Genomic DNA, 16,321 nt, shown 5'->3' with positions numbered 1-16,321 from the left:
GCTTTGGTGACCTTGAAATGAACTCAATTTTCATGGCCTACAGGACAGACATAGCCTGACCCTACCTCAGACTGAGAGAAGGGGATGAAGTAACTACAGTAACTACAAACAAGAGACTCTGCCTTTCTCACCTTGAGCTTCTCCATTACCTCCTCTGAACCAAACAAAGCATGAGGAACTCAGACCCCAAAACAAGAACAAAATATCCCAGAAGCATTTCAATTTGGTCTTCCCATCAGAATCTTTTCTAGTTAATCCTCCCACCCACATTCTAATCGAGAGCTCTCATTCCATACCCAAGAGAATTATTTTTTGTTCCGAGTATTTGCTGGGACATGAAGGGCACACACGCCAAGGAGGACGATATTCCAAGCAAAGTTTCAAACTTCCGATAAAAATGCTTGCAATATTTTACTTGTTAATACATATATAGACAGTACTTCTAAAAATAAGTATTTGCTGCCAGCAGCAGGGTGAAATGATCCTGAAACATGGACCTATTTCAGGCTCTGTAACATGCACTGGAGGCCCCAAGAAATATACCGTTTTTCTACAATCAAATCTTCCTGTATTTTCAAAATCAGAGGATTTTGGTACTCATCCTTTTCCTACTTTCACTTAAAAATTTGGATAGTAAATGTATGGCAAACTGACCTGTAAGTGCTGCTAGCTGAGATTGTTTGAGAAAAAAGGGCTCATTTACCAAAAGAAGAACGATTTGGAAAAGTCATTTGAAAACCATCTAATTGCTTTTATTTTATATTGGGATTTTTGTATCTACAGAAGAAATAGTGCACAAACCTAAGAGAGGATAATCAAATGCAAGAGGAAGTAAAGATTTAAAGGGAATAAACAGTTTACTCTGAAAGACAGAGTTGGTAAAATGAAGAGAAACTAGCTCAGACACTTGGTTAAGTTAATAATATTCCAGAAATTTCCCACAAGAGGCATTCACATGGGCTTGTCTACAAGGAACTGAAAAAATTAAGCTGAAGTACATAACAAATATATTAAAAAAGCTTCAAGGTGAAAATAAATGAAAATTTGGCAATGACTTAAAAGCAAGCCGAAGCAAGCAGAACTGATCACTTTCTGAATGTACTAACAGACTAAAATGTCCTGCTACCTTAAGGGGGAGAGTCAGAGGAGTGTGGAATAAATAAAAAAAAGCAAGTGAATTTATAAGGCAACAAAGTGAAATGTGAGGAAGGTGCAGAGAAGGACAGAAGCTGAAAATCTTCTGCACCTATGTAGAGAAAAAAGTAGTGGGATGTACAAAACAACATTTAAGACCAATTTTCACAGAAAAAGAAACAGCAAAGATACAGTAAGTAAGAAAGTGGTGTCAGGACTGAATCAATTTTTGCAGAAGAATGGTTTTCAGGAAAAGGACTGAGCTAAAATAGTAACATATATCTGTTTAACACAGAGGAAAGCAACACCTCTTGCAAGGGAGAATGAACATGTCCTGTAAGAGCTGCTCCTATGAATATTCCCAGTCACACTGCAGTGTGAAAACAGGAGCAGGGAAAGTGCACACAAGGCCAGGGCCAGGCTGGGGGCTGGCAAAGTCAGCCCTGTACTTAGATGGAAGAGAAAAAAAACACAGGGAAAGCAACAGTATCACTGGGGGGAAAACCCATAGGCAGAGACACAGGGAGGTAACTAACAGAAAAGGGAGGAAGGCCAAAATGGGTGAGAAGCACTGAATGAGAAAATGAAATAGTTAGAAAGAGCACATCCCATCCGAGACAGAAGCTCTCATTAGAGCAAAAGCTAATGGTCCCATTGTCAATGGAAAAGATCAATTTAAACCTTACACAATATCCAACTTCAATAATTAATATCCAGTCCAATTTCTAACCCCATCTTTTTCATTTTTTTTCACACAAAGATTCATGTAGAAATTCATTCTTTAAAAATTAGTTTCTATTTGTATATGCAAATAAATACTGAAAAACCCCATAAAAATCATGGGTTTTAGCTAAATTACCATGTATCTAACAAGATACAATAAATAGTTAACTGTGTTTACTAGCAATTTGAATTTTATTTAATGTTCTAATGCCAGCCACATGAAACATATATCCAGTAGAAATGTCAATTTTTTTGAGCAGGGTTATTTAAGTTTGACTTTAACCCTTATTTCAGAGGTGTAAGATCAGAATAGACATGAGACTGTATTCCTTGCCATTTTAGAAGGATGAATAATGGTTAAAGACACATGAAGGCTGTGGCACAGCAAATTTCAAGATAACAGTGGTAAAGAAGCCAGTTTGCTTGGCTTGTGAATAAAACCTGTACCCAGAAGAGATGGCAAAAAGGGGACAGCACTTTTGACCAAGAAAAAATATTTTTACAATGGAGAGGAGAGTAAATGAGGCAGTCATGACATCAAAAAACATGTATATAAGCATTAGCATAGGAAGTGCTATACACAACTAAATTTCTTCTTCACATTCTGACTTCTTAGTATTTGGGAATCATTTCTTGTTCAATACTTCCTTGGTATATGGCTTACAACTATCCTCAGTCTTATAAGTCAGCAAGAATGCATATCAGCAAGAATGTGCACCTATTTTTAAACACAGCCAGTGAAAGATAAAGACAAAGGAGGGTGCAGGTTGATCAGGAATTCAATGAAACGCTGCCACACCTTTTACTATGCTATCAGCCAAGTATTACAAATGGTTTCATCCCTAACACCAGCACCTTGTAGAACAGAGTTTAACAGCATAAATAATCAAAACTTTCCCAGCACTTAACAACAGCTAATATCTTTTGGCTCTCCCTAACAATTTGAAATCCAAATTAAGATAAATTCTTTTAAAAGAAACCTGAAATAACTATGAAGATTAACCTTAACACAGTGGTTTGTTTAGGAGCAGTACATCCTAGCTGATAATCCACACTTGAGTATAACCTTTGAAAAAGATGTTGAACACAACAATTGGACTCCAGTTGCATGAAACATTTTTTGAAGTGACTGCAGCAAGAGATCTTGCTCTACAATTTGTTGATACAAAATCCTATGTTTCAGATATGCCAGTCAGATAATACTATGATTGTATACTTAGAATAAATGGATACACATTTCACCTTATCTTCCTAGTAGAGACGTTTATCTTAGGATAGGAAAACAGAAATTTCATAAAACTGGAAACTCATTCATTAATAAAAAGTTTATAGAAATGCTGAAAAGCTGATTTTTGTTTAAACACCAAGCAAGCATGGACATATGAATATTCCTAACCTGTAAAATGATTCCTCCACATTATATCAGCGAAACTCATTGGTGGGCCACTGGGAGGGTAGTGTTTACCTTTCAGAGGCTCATGATCAGTCCTTATCATATCCATTAAGGAATTTTCCAAAGAGTGCAAGTTAAAAGTGTCATAGGGCCTATTCCGGTCCTAGAAGAAAGAAAAAAAACAAAGGAAGACAATTGTTATTGAAAAATTAAATTTTCTAACATAGGCTCATTTCTTGTTATATAAATTCCAGCATCCAATTCTAGATGATAGAATTTGATAAAACTTTCTAAAAGAAAAAAAAAATAGAAATATGTCTACAGTTGTTTAAAATTATACCCTTCATTTTGCAACTGCTGTTTTCACCAGTACAGCTATGCGAAGAGGCTTTTAAGTATTTCTAAAAATATACATACAAGCAACTGCTAATTCTAAATATTGTCATTTAAATAAGAACTTAGAAATAAAGCAGTATTAATGCTTACACTGGAGACATGAAATTGTTTCAGAGATACTTGGTTTACAGCTTCGTCATCTGCTTTTTGTCACTGTGCTACCTTAATATCAGAGCAGAAGCAAGCAATGCTCAAGACACCAGCAGGCACCTTTGTGCCAGAAAGTACCAATTAATTCTTCAAATGTCTAACATTAACCTGATGGGTTTAAGGAAAGTACACTAGGTGCAAGAAAAAACAGAGTCAAGCTAGGATAACACTTCCACTGAAGGGCACTCAAAAACCTGAGCAAGGGCTGGTCTGTATTGTTTGAACCTCCCATTTTTAATTAACTGTAGTTCTGCTTCAGCTTTTAGTAAGTAAAAGGGATAAAGAAAAGAAAAGTAGGCCTACTAGAACAACCAGTTGCAATAAAAAAAGGGGGGTGTTGTATACTATATTATGCTACAGCTGATAATGAGTGGTATAACATCCTACCCTGCAAACTGAAACATTTATTGTAATATGCTCCCACAATTCCTGGAACAATGTTTTTCACATGCTGGTTACTATAAAATATTCTTGCTTGCAAAACTAGTATTTAAAATCCTCAGAGAAAAAGCAGTATTCATAGAAAAGGTAATAAAATTATGACTTAATAAATATTATTTCTCTTGAACCATCTTGTTCTTAGGTTGTCTTTAAATAGAACTAAAGGAGAGAATGGAGTTCACTGGTATAAATTAAGCTTTCTTTTAATATTCCTGTTCTGGAATTAAAATAAATACACATCATTAAAAGCTTGCTGTTACAGAAAACTCTGAAATACAGATAATCTTATTGTCAAAAATCTCATGTTCCCATAGTGCCTACTCCAAACTGAAGACCCATTTTCCCTTATCCAACGTGCTAATGTTGTATTTTCTATAAGTGGACTACCATTATTTTCTATACACATTTATTTAATCTATTGAGCATTTCTGGCAGTCAAACATGATGTTCAAAGAATAATACTTGATTTCTGTTAGAAGCTATACTAAGTACTGAAGTTCAAATGAGCTCACTCATTTTCAATTCTCTTTGTTGACGATTCTTGTCTTCTAGAGCTGCTTAGAATTCCATCATTTGTATACTGTTTTAAATAGAGTACTTGCTCCCCTATCCAAATGGACGAATACATTTTATTTTATGTTTCAGTGTATGTCCAGCAAATCTAAAGTAGATCCTAGGGAAAAAAAACCCTCAAACTAAACAAGAACATCCTTTTGAAGAGAAAATATGAATGCAGAGATATAGCTTATATCCTAAATAGAGGTAAGGAAGTATTTTTCAGTGAGATGTGTGCCCTGACCTGGTTTACTATACAGCCATAGCAGAGCTGAGCTGGCAAAACCAACACTGGCAGGAGACCTAAAGGGCAGGCCTGCAGCTTTTGCCACAATGGTAGTTTATTCCAGCTTCAAACATTCCTGAGATTACAGTCTTAGAGGTCAGAAGGCGTGAGTTCAGAAGAGGACACAGCCTACAAATTGAATTTAATTGCCCTTTATTAACATATGTATGTTATATTTTAACCATGCTACTATAGCAGCAAATCCCTGGGAGGTCCTGCTTTGTTCTGTAACCTGCCAAGGAGCTGTGCACATGGACATAAGTGGAAAAAGGGAGGAAGAAATCATAGCATGGCAGCAAGGCTATGCAGGGCAGGCTTGTTGGAATGCTGCATCTTCCTAACCTTTTAAGGGGCACACAAACCTGCAATATAGTTTCAAGATTAAAACAGGCCTACATTAAACACAGGAAGATCAATTTAATCAAAACCAGGCAATTATAACACTTCCCATTATAGCACTTGAGCAAGATAAATCTAGTAAAAGAAAATTTAGACGCAACAGATTTTACGAGTATGTTGTGGCAGTGCATAAGTATAATGCGTGCTGACTCCAGACTTTGCAGTGTGGGTGATAAAACACAAGTAAGGGCTAACATTCTAGCTCCTAAATAAAAGGGCTATTACCATTTTTCTCAGTAGCTTTCATTTCAGTAGCAACTCATTTGTACTCAGCAGATTTGAAAACTGTTTTCTAAATTCAGCAATTTCTTCCGAGATGACTGGTACTTCTGCACACACACACAATTATGTTTCCTCATTTCTCAGCATGAACAGGTTTGCCTGGTTTTGTGAGCTGATACTGTTCCAGCTCCTGGATTTGCCTTTTGCATTGTTTCCATAGGCCACCAATCTATTGCCAAACAATCCCAACAACATAAACAATTCATAAAGGTCCTTAGCAGCACATGAGAACTTTGCAAGAAAGTTCTGGGACTAGGATCAAGAACTAAAATCAAAATATAAACAAAATACAGAGTGATAAAGCATAATAAATAACTTTGAAAAGAAGCTTTAAAATCCAGCCAGTCTGGAAGATTTGCTACGGATATCTTCCTACAGAAGACAAAGCTCCTAAGACCTACTTAGATAAACTGCATTATGGATAAAAGAGAAATCTCCAGCTACCAGGCACTGCCTTTGGCTACACAATAATCATTAAGTCAGCAAAAGATTAAGTCCAGCCTGCCCATGTTGGATTGTATTTCTGCTGTGTGCAGACAGCAGCTCCTTCCTTGTTAGCTGCTGGTGTATATGGCAGCATATTTCAGTTCTCAGAATTCTCCAGACTTGAAAGAAAAAAAACAGTTCAGTAATAAGAGCTCTTAGAGAAGAGATGTGTCCCAAAACTTTAAATCCCAACCCTTCATGGCTGCTATTTATATATTCATCTATGCCATGGACTTCCTCAAAGTGGACATCAATACAGTGAGAAATCACAAATGCATATCAGGATAAGATTTTGAAGAATCACAAAGTGAAATGCACCTGTAGTTGGAGCTGGGTCTCAACTTTCTACCTCTAAACATCTTACTTAAGATAAGTCTGATAAAAATGTCACATAACAGTGTCTATAATCTTTTAATTAAAAAAATCAAAACCAAAGAGTAACTGCCAAAAATAACTGCAGAGTCAATACACTAAAATAAAATGAGAAATACAACAATGTGCATTTTATCTAGATCTTACACTTTTGTGCACATGTATAATGTTAGTCTTTAATTACAGAACCATGACAATTATTCAGAAGTCTCCAGTCTCCATCCAACACACATAATGAATGAGCTCTAGGAATGAATCAAAACAGTGCTTTGAAGAGGTCTGTTTATCTCTAGGACAGATGCCTGTGTCACTTACTCCAGGAGATGGCTGAATTTTAATAAGTGCATCACCAAATTCCAGGAAGGCAAAAGTAATTTTGAAAGTTATCTTATTTACAAAACAAATATTACTTAACAGTACTGAAGTACTGACACATTTGTAACATTTGAAATAAAAAGAACTTTTTCCCATTTGTTGTACCCTGTAACATGGTAGGCTTTGTTCTGATCCCATCAGACTCAGAGCAGGGGCATGTAAGGGCAGGGCATACCCAGCACTACTCCAGGTCCCTCCCAGTAGATACACAAACCATGTCTTTACTGCTGAGAGAGAAAGAAAAAGAATGAGAAAAATATATATGACTACATCACAAATGACAATGTCAAGACCAAATCTATAGCTAGGACCATAACAGGTAAGAAGTGGATCTTAGTACAGCCTGATTTCCTCATTAACTCTCTCAGCTTGAATAGTAGCCCAAAGTAATTGGAACTAATGAACTAAAAAAGGAAATGACTGACCTATCCCATGGCAGAGACATGGAGAATATGCATCTTGCTCCAAAACCTGATGCTGTATCATTTTCTTCTGACTCTGCAGAGGATTATGGCAGAAAAGACACTTGACCATAAATTATTAAAGTACAGTTAAAAAGGTAAAAGTTTTACCCCAAGAATGCATGTCAGCAATCTAACTCATGGTGCCCAAGCCCAGCTATCATCCATACTCAGAATCCTTAACCATGAAACACATGGTTGCATGTTTTAAATCCTTGTTGGCATGGTCATCTACATCTATAGCACAAAAATACACATGGAGTTGAGAGACATGCCTCCTCTGCATATTCCTTACTGTGCAAGCAACAAATCCTCAGGTATCTGGACCTCCCCAAAGACACATTTCCCTGGGTCTACATATTTCAGTTCACTGACTTCCTACTAAGCTTCCTATATTCTGAGCACTATCTCAGTTTCGGTAATTTATTTCAGTGCTCTTCATTTTCATGCTGCCCTAGATTTTCCAGCTTTCTGCACCAGTATGTGGCACAACACAACCCAACTCTGCTGAGCTACAAGATGGCTTCGACTCACAGAAATATTAACTGTTTCCAGAACACCAAAACTCCAGTGAGGCTGCCAGGAGTCATCAGAACCTGCGACATTACTCGTAGTATTTTCATCAGAACAATGAGTGAGATCTAGGGAACAGCTGAAACTCTTATGGCTTAAACAACTTTCCTATCAATGCAAACTTCCTCACAGGGGTCACTGCTGTGCTATTTTATTTATCCATAAACCTGGATTTGGCTGGACAGGATTGCTAAGCATTGCCAACAAAAGCTGAAGTCAATGGAAGCACAGCTTTGAATAAATGCAGGGTAAAGTGCCAGCACTGTTTCGAACAGGGCTCGCTCACTCTGTTCTAGCACCTGCAGCACAGGTAATTACTAAGAACACAAGGAAAACAAGTTTGTCTTGTTTCAGTATCTCAATTCAAAACAGCAAAGCCAACAACTGCAAAAAGAAAAAAAAAAAAAGAGTATTGTGAAGTTTAGCTTGGGACATGCTCAACATGCCATGATGGTGCACATGAATGATCACATCCAGCACACTCTAAAGGCTCGCTGGGCAGTCCTTCACTTCTCACAGCTTCAGGTGGGATGCAATCCCACTTGCATTCTCAGAGAAGTTAAAAAAAAGAAGTCTTTCAAAATACAGGAAATCTGAGGAATATGGTCACACGGTAAAGTAAAATTATCACTGTACAAAAGAATTTTAAAATTGTAAATAGCAAGTGTTACTTCCTTTGCAGCTTGGTGCTGGATTGCTCCCAAAAACCTGACAGACAACCCAGATACACACAGAACTAGAACAACCAGAAATTTCAGTAATTCTTCCTTATATTGGATTTAATAAAAAATGAAATGAACCAAAACAAATACGACATAAAATGTAGGTAGGATGGAACAATAGGGTAAATTTGTCTATGCCCATAATGAGGTATAACGACTAACACCAAGTCTTAATGGAATTTTATTTGAATTCCACTTTCTTTTTTACCTTTCCAGTTAATTTTGTGTAGGAGTAAACTAAGGTGGATTTATTGTGTTCCTTTCCTGGAACCAATTGGGGAATGTTTTCTTATGTTATTGTTGCTCTTGGAACGTGCACAGAAAACATCAACTTCATATATATTTGTCTTTTTTCAAGACTACCAACTGTAGCACATTTTATTTTCATAGGTGTTCAGAAGTTCACTGGGCAAAAGGTGAGTTTTTTAAAGCCTATTTAGAAGGCTTCTAAGAAAAATAAGGAAGACTAATACACATATACAACAATATCTAACTGTATAAATATTATGGAAAAATTTCTATGTAATTTGAAAAATAGTATTTCAAAACTCTTGTTAGTATTCAGTCACCTTGTCTGTGTTATATAAACCTTCATAGTTAACATGCAAGAACTCAGACGGAATCCAAAAGCCTTGAAAACTTGACGTACTCAAGCAATTTTTCCAGAAAGAAAGGTAAAGCTGCATTCAAACTTTAACAGCTTATAAATTCTGAGTTCTAAAATCTTTTAGTGAAATGTTTGTAATTTTTATTTTCAGATTAACTAAAAAGCACAGAAATATTAAGAGATGCAATCACAATCAGCATTATACAGAATTACAAAAACTAATAAAATTACATTATGTGGTTCAAAACCACTTCACAGCTGAGATTCCCTTTCTGCCCACCCTTAATGTTTGCCCACCCTAGATGTTCAAAATATATAGAAGAAAGTTCAGTCTTTATAGCTATAAGACTTGGCATCACACTCACTAAACTTGACTGTCCTGTCAAGTTCCTGAATATTCAATATTTCCTTGCAAAGTGGGGGAAGAAAGTAATTCAATTTACACTGCATTTTCCTAAAAACAGCTGATAACTTAGTTCTTCTTCCAATACACATTTTTATAATATGCCAAGCCTACTATTCACATGATCACTAGTGTTATTTCTCCATTCAATGACAGTCATGTACCAAGAGTCAAATGCTGCAATGGGGAACACCATCTTTTACCTTGCTTCCATCTTCACAAATAGAAATATGATCATATAACACAATATTTCAAGCATCATCTTTTGTCATGAAAGGAATTGAACAACATATTTTAAAAACGCAAATCCCTACAACAACAAATAAAAAAAAATCAGAAGAATCAACAAAACATCTATTCTTTTTACAGCCATTACACTACTGTAGGGAATGATCTGCAGACAGTACAACTGACTGAACACTCAGTGACAGGATTTATGTTTAGTCATATTTTGTTCAATGTGATGCTTTAGATAAAAATCTGCTCATCAGTCCTGCTGCTGAATGCATCTCAAAAAGCTGATGTATCCACTTTCTATTATGGTGACTGATTCCAGTAACAAACAGTTCTAACACTTGTGAAATATAGGATTAAAGTAGTTACACCCAAGATGACCATCAATTCACAAAAACAAGCAAGTGGAAAAAAAAAGATGTCAGCAGCAGAATTTACAAGCCCATTCATTATACCCTTGAGCTATTAAAATGACATTATTTAACTGGTTCATTGGCCTGCTGTGCATGAGTTCAGCACTGATAAGTTACCTTTGGGCTTCTACCTCTCTGTTCAGTAGAATGTTGCCAATGTGTCCCATTGCAAGGAAAAAGTAACATTGACCTAAGAACTCCTTGCCAGACAAATCAGCACAAGTGCAAACTTCAAATCACAAAATGAAAGCACTGCAGAGATACAAAGGAAGAGGTGCTACAGCTGAATAATCCCACTTTGAAGGCGGGACCACAGAATGTAAAAGACAGAAGAGGCATGTTGCGTAAGGAAGCTGTTGTCTCAAAGATTTACAGTCTGTCCGTGGTATGATAGCATAACGAAACAAAATGGGAGATAGAAAAGAACACAAGTAATCCTGTCAAACAGATCCCTGAGCACCACTGCACAGTAGCTTCATTTACCATGGCCACCAAGCAAAGGAGACTCAAGGATTTCTCTGAAACAGTGGTTTTGTCTACAGTTACTGATCATCAGTGACAAGGAATATATTGCTAAGAGGAAAAACAAAGTATCACTGAAATGTTTAAGCCTGATGACAAATGAAATATTGTCTCTCACCCTAAGTCATTGTGCTTTTAAGAAAAATGTGACTAACATAACATCTAACTGGCATATTCCATGTCACACTCCTGTTCCATTTCTGTCGTGCTCAGGAGATAGTGCCTCCTAACAAAAATCTTGTATGCATCAGAACTCCAGTAGCTATTTCAACAAAAGAGAAAGACCACATTTCATCTGCTCACACAGGACAAGATCCTCACCTACAGGTCTGGAGAACTTAGGACAGTCATGCTCCATTTCAGAAAAGGAAATGGTACAGTGGGGATCGTTGTTCCTAAGGCCTGGGGGGAACTGGGGCTATTCACCAATATTTACTCATAGGCCTAAAGCAGGCCAGAAACACTGGCAAGGAAAAACAGCTCCCAGAGAAGACAAGGAGGTGACGTCACCTTTGTAGTGTGATGTCACTTTGCATCCAGCAGGATTTAAAGAAAAAATTTAACCTATTAGTTGCAATATGCTTTTAATTACTAATTACTTACCAATTACTCATGTGAACTACCCAAGTCGTCCTAACTTTATACCATTATATGGCATGATTAATATGCAACAACCCACTCTGTCACATTCTTCCTAAAGGGATTGAGAATAATCAGGTAGCAATTCCTGTCCATCAAGGACATAATCAATCATAGAATCCCAAGCTGCCTCAGACACCTTCATGTAAGGAAAAACAGAACTACAGGCTTTATCAAGCTGTGCACCTACTACTAAACAAGAGTTGAAGACTCCTGTATAGCCAGTGAGATACCAGGCAAACCTTTTCCAGAAGTGTCATTATGTCAGAAACTCTAATTAAAAAATATTGCTATTACGTATTTGATCATCAGCAAAATTACCAAAGGCTGCATATATGCAACTGAACAGGCAGGAAACAGGAAACAGCAGACAGCAGCAATCCAAAGAACACTTGTAACATCAAGCTCCACTTAGAGGAAGGAAGGACAGAAGCAGAGCAAAAAAATCCCAGCCCCAAATTATGTTTTAATTAGAAGCAACTATTCAGATCAACTATATGCAAGCAATTCCATTTCAGATTAAATTTTATAAACAAAGGATTTTTTTCAGTGTCAAGTACTGAATCATGCCATGTATTTAAAAAAAAGTTCAATTTAATAACAAATTAAAAATTAATTTATTAAATATATTGCCTTCATATGATAATATATTAAAATAGTAACTGAATCATGCTATGCATACTTCCATCTTTTATTGCCAAAGGGGCTTAAAGGCACAGAGGATATGAGGAAAAGAATAACTAATATAAAATGCCTGAACACTCACGTTAAAATTCTTTAAAATAACCAGAATAAAAAAATTCTTCCCCTTAAACAAGAAGAGGACATGAGCAGTTGTGTTGTCAGGTAGGTGTTATGCATTTGAATTACTGCTGCACATTTGGATTTAATTAAAATAATTCAGAAATCACTTACAAGACACAAGTACAAGTGTGAACAAGCCAATTAACCAAAAGGAAACCATATTGAAAATTGAAAACCATATTCATACAAGCAGGAAAAGCACTTTCCTTCTACATCATAAGAGGTAAACTGATTAGCACATGGCAAATTTAGTAAAGATTGCTCCAGACAGGAAAAACGTCTTGAGATAAAAGTCTACCTGATTGGCAACAGAATTCTGTCTTTTTTTTTTTTCTTCTTTTTTTTTTTTTTTTTGCACAGGGTAATAAAAACTGACAGGCACCTTAAGAAAATATTGCTACAAGGAAAGAACCGGGATGTTCAGCCACTTACATATATTCAGGGAAACTGTAAGAAAGACAGCATGAATGCAATGGACAACAATTGTCTAGAAAAAGTCTAGTAAGACTCAGGAAAAAAATTTAAAACACCAGAAGTCAGGAGAAAATAATGTAGCCTCCATAACTGCTCTTCACATTCATAGAGGAAAATCAGGTAAACAAGGGTAAACAGAGGAGACAGATAAATAGTAAGAGAAAGCAGTATCATCTATCCAACTCAGTAACTGATGGCATGGTACCATCGTAATCAAAAGGAGCCAGAGTCAGTAAGGCCGTCAGTGGAAGCACTAAAGCTAGTCCAACTCACAATGTCAGCACTGTGTATATCTGACCAGCAAAATAAAAATGAAAGAACTGCAATAACTCAAGCAGGATATGAAACTATAGATGACCAACACTGTTTCTAGTTTTTATGACTGAAATTCAAGGATTTTGTCTCTTACGAAGCGCAGTGCAGAAATAATGTAGCATTATGCATTATTGACACAATACCCTGGAAGAGGTAATTCCTGCTTCTTGAAAGAGTAGGATATGGCTGATCTAACAAGGACTTCCACAGAGCATTTCACATGCTGCTACAGGCAAAGTAACCACATAAAGGGAGACAAAAAAGTAACCAGTGCAATTGAGGTAAGAAAGAAAATGGCAAAACTGGAAAGAACTGATAGTGCTCAACAGAATCTGCTAAAGAAGTGTGAATAATGCAGTTTCTTAAGGGCAAATCTTGAGACCAGTTTCGTTGAGATCACTTGAGATACTTGAAATGAGTAATGTTGGTTATTAAAGTAGAAACATAATAATAATATTTACAAGACATCATCAACCCAGAAGAGATAAGCTCATCATACGAAAACAGCTGAAGAGCTGCAGCAAAGCAGACTGATATTTAATAGCACTAACTACTAGGTCATGACCTCAAGAACTCAATCTTCACCATAAAGTAGGATCTCATCAATCAGTGAGAGTGACACAGAAAATAGAAATACAGGAGTTTTTTAGTTGGACAATTATAAACCACAAATATAAATGTTAAGTGTGAAAAGGTTAAAAAATCGTAGATTGTATGCATGCCTGTATTCCTAAAAAAAGTTCTTTTCACTGTGTTTGTCCTTTTAAATTAATTCTCCTTGCTCTACATGTCCAGTGGAGCCAAGGACTGAGCTAAATTTTGAGACATTCACCAGTTCAAGTTTATATTCAAAGAAAGCTACCATGAGAGCAAAATAATTTGCAAGAAAACTTTCCAGTTCCTATACAAAAGTGAAGCCTTTAAAAAAACCTGTAAAATTTACTATAATCCATTTTGAAGTAGTTTTGAATGGCATACACAACAGCAGGTACTTCTCCCTTGCCTAGCAAGAAAAAAAAATGTTATATAAGTAATCTACTACTTTGTAAAATCATGTCAGAAGAGTGTGTTTCTGTTTAGACAAGGGAGGTGAGACTGTCTGCAGAAACTTGCATCAAAACATCACCTGTAAAATCTGCTGATAATTATGGCTGATTTTTTTTTTACTCAGAAGTCACAGGTACAGCTTCACATATTAGCAGTCAAAAGTAGCAGGAGCCACCCACCTGAGGACCCTTACCACTAAATGCTAAATCTGGTCCAAACGTCTCAAGATTTTATTTGCAGAAATTCTCATATTGTCATGTTGCATTGCCATATTTTAAAATGCCACAGTTCCCTTTCCATTCTGTACTATAAAAGTCCTACTTTTTCTTGTTCCTGACTTTTGTTTCCTCTACTCTCTTGTTCTTTCTTAGTCTTCCTGCTTCACAGTCAGCTGCTACTTCAGGCTTTGTGAGTTTAAGAAAAACCCTTTCAGTTACTGTCAGAGGTCTCACTGTTCTCAATTTTTTTCCTATTATCATAGAAAAAAACAATATGATCCTGGAGAGAATACATGAGCAAGAGGATTCTTAAATGAGGTGAAATAATTAAGTCAGACTGTTGTGGGCGTCATGATTTAAAACTAGGAGTTATCTAGAAGTAGTTTAAAAAAATTCAAACCCACAAAGTGTGCTATAAACATTTTTACACACTTGGTTATTACACACCTTAATATTTGCTAAGCACATCAAAAGATGACATTAGATTTGCTTATAAGCCATCTGTTAACATGCTAGCAACCAGTTAATACATAAATAATTTCTTAACCCTTTACAAATGTTAAGGTCATGCAGTAAATGGGAGTAACACTAGCTACCTCCATGTTAATTCATTAATGCTTTTAACACATCTCTTTCACAAAGCAAGATACTTCAGCAGAATGAAGCAGCAACTTTCAACAAGGAATTAGGAAATTTTCATTTAATCCAAAACAATATTTAACCACTCAAGTGTTTTAAAGCAAAATGTTTGCTCTGTTTAATTCAGCAATTTCAAGAAGAAGCTACAATTCCAAAGATTTTCTTTAGGAAATGAGTCTTACTTGCAAAAAAGAGCCTCAGTCAGAGAATAAAACCCAGAGAGCTTTGGTGGGTGAATTTCTTTGTTGTCTGACATTTCTCATTAAATTATCAGCTTTAAGTTGCCTACAGTGTTGCCAAAAATAACTTTTTAGGATTAATCTTTTTAAGATGAGCACCTTCACAATAATTCTACATCAGAAAGGTGAATTTCACCAGAACATCCATTTATGACCATGACATAAAACAAAATCATATATAAAAAGTCCATGAAAAAGCCATAATGAATGCTTTTCTCATTTATGTCAGAAGTGGATCATTGTCAATCTGTGTAAAAATCCATCCCAAGTCTGAAGCTTGGTTTGGGCATAGGGAAACAAATCAGTTCTGCATGTTCAGACTAAGTAATCACTTGGTTAAAATGTCTAAATTTCTAGAATTCAGAACTTCTAGCCAGTATTTCTGAAAATTCCATTCTCCCTGAATTTTGATTAAACCTACTTTAAAAACCCCTCATGCTATTAATTTTGCACAGGACTAAGTGAACACAGCTACAGGGATTTATTGGGCTTTCCTCTGTAACCTGAAGCTTTGACACAGAAAGTGGAATAGGGGAGGCCAACTCAAATGAGAAGCCTCATTGAAAAAAAGAATCAAAATTCAGGAACAGGAAGAAATAAATGTTTGAAAGCAGCTGAACATTCAAGGGTGGATAAAACAAAGCAAATGGGCCATGTCCACTGAAACCTATTGACAGGGTCTGTACACATAATTTTCATTAACTTTGTTAAACCAAGAACAAAGAACTATAGAGTTGATCAAAAGCTTCTTAACTTGGGTGATGAATCATGTGAAGTTTATCATTCTAACATGCAACAAAATCTGTGGTTTTGCTTAAGTAGTTTATTTAGACCCCAGGAATTTAAAGGAAAACTGCTGCAAATTCTCACAAACAGAAAAAAATAATTAGAGCAGGAGTAATTCTCCAGAATCTTGAAGATGCACAGAGAAAAACGTACACAGTTGAAGAAAAAGATGGGATCAAAGCAATTAAATATTTTGCTTCTTTTCTCTTCCCTGATGAAAAATTCTTAATTCC

The 16,321-nt window shown here is 36.1% G+C and overlaps 1 protein-coding gene across 3 annotated transcripts in view; it reads right to left on the bottom strand.

Annotated features, from left to right (window-relative positions):
- CPEB3 (cytoplasmic polyadenylation element binding protein 3) overlaps positions 1 to 16,321 on the bottom strand; it is a 79,964-nt gene that overhangs the window by 48,882 nt on the left and 14,761 nt on the right. For 2 of the 3 annotated variants that reach the window (XM_084210317.1, XM_084210318.1), the window contains exon 3: positions 3,254 to 3,413. In XM_084210317.1, coding sequence (XP_084066443.1) covers positions 3,254 to 3,413 — 160 coding nt within the window. The remainder of the gene's footprint in view (positions 1 to 3,253; positions 3,414 to 16,321) is intronic. The other variant, XM_084210319.1, reaches the window with a different exon arrangement.

The sequence above is a fragment of the Fringilla coelebs genome (genome assembly GCF_963513975.1).
Source record: "Fringilla coelebs genome assembly, chromosome: 8".
Taxonomy (NCBI): domain Eukaryota; kingdom Metazoa; phylum Chordata; class Aves; order Passeriformes; family Fringillidae; genus Fringilla; species Fringilla coelebs.
Note: the sequence above shows the minus strand (reverse complement) of the source record. Positions and strands in the feature narration are given on the sequence as shown.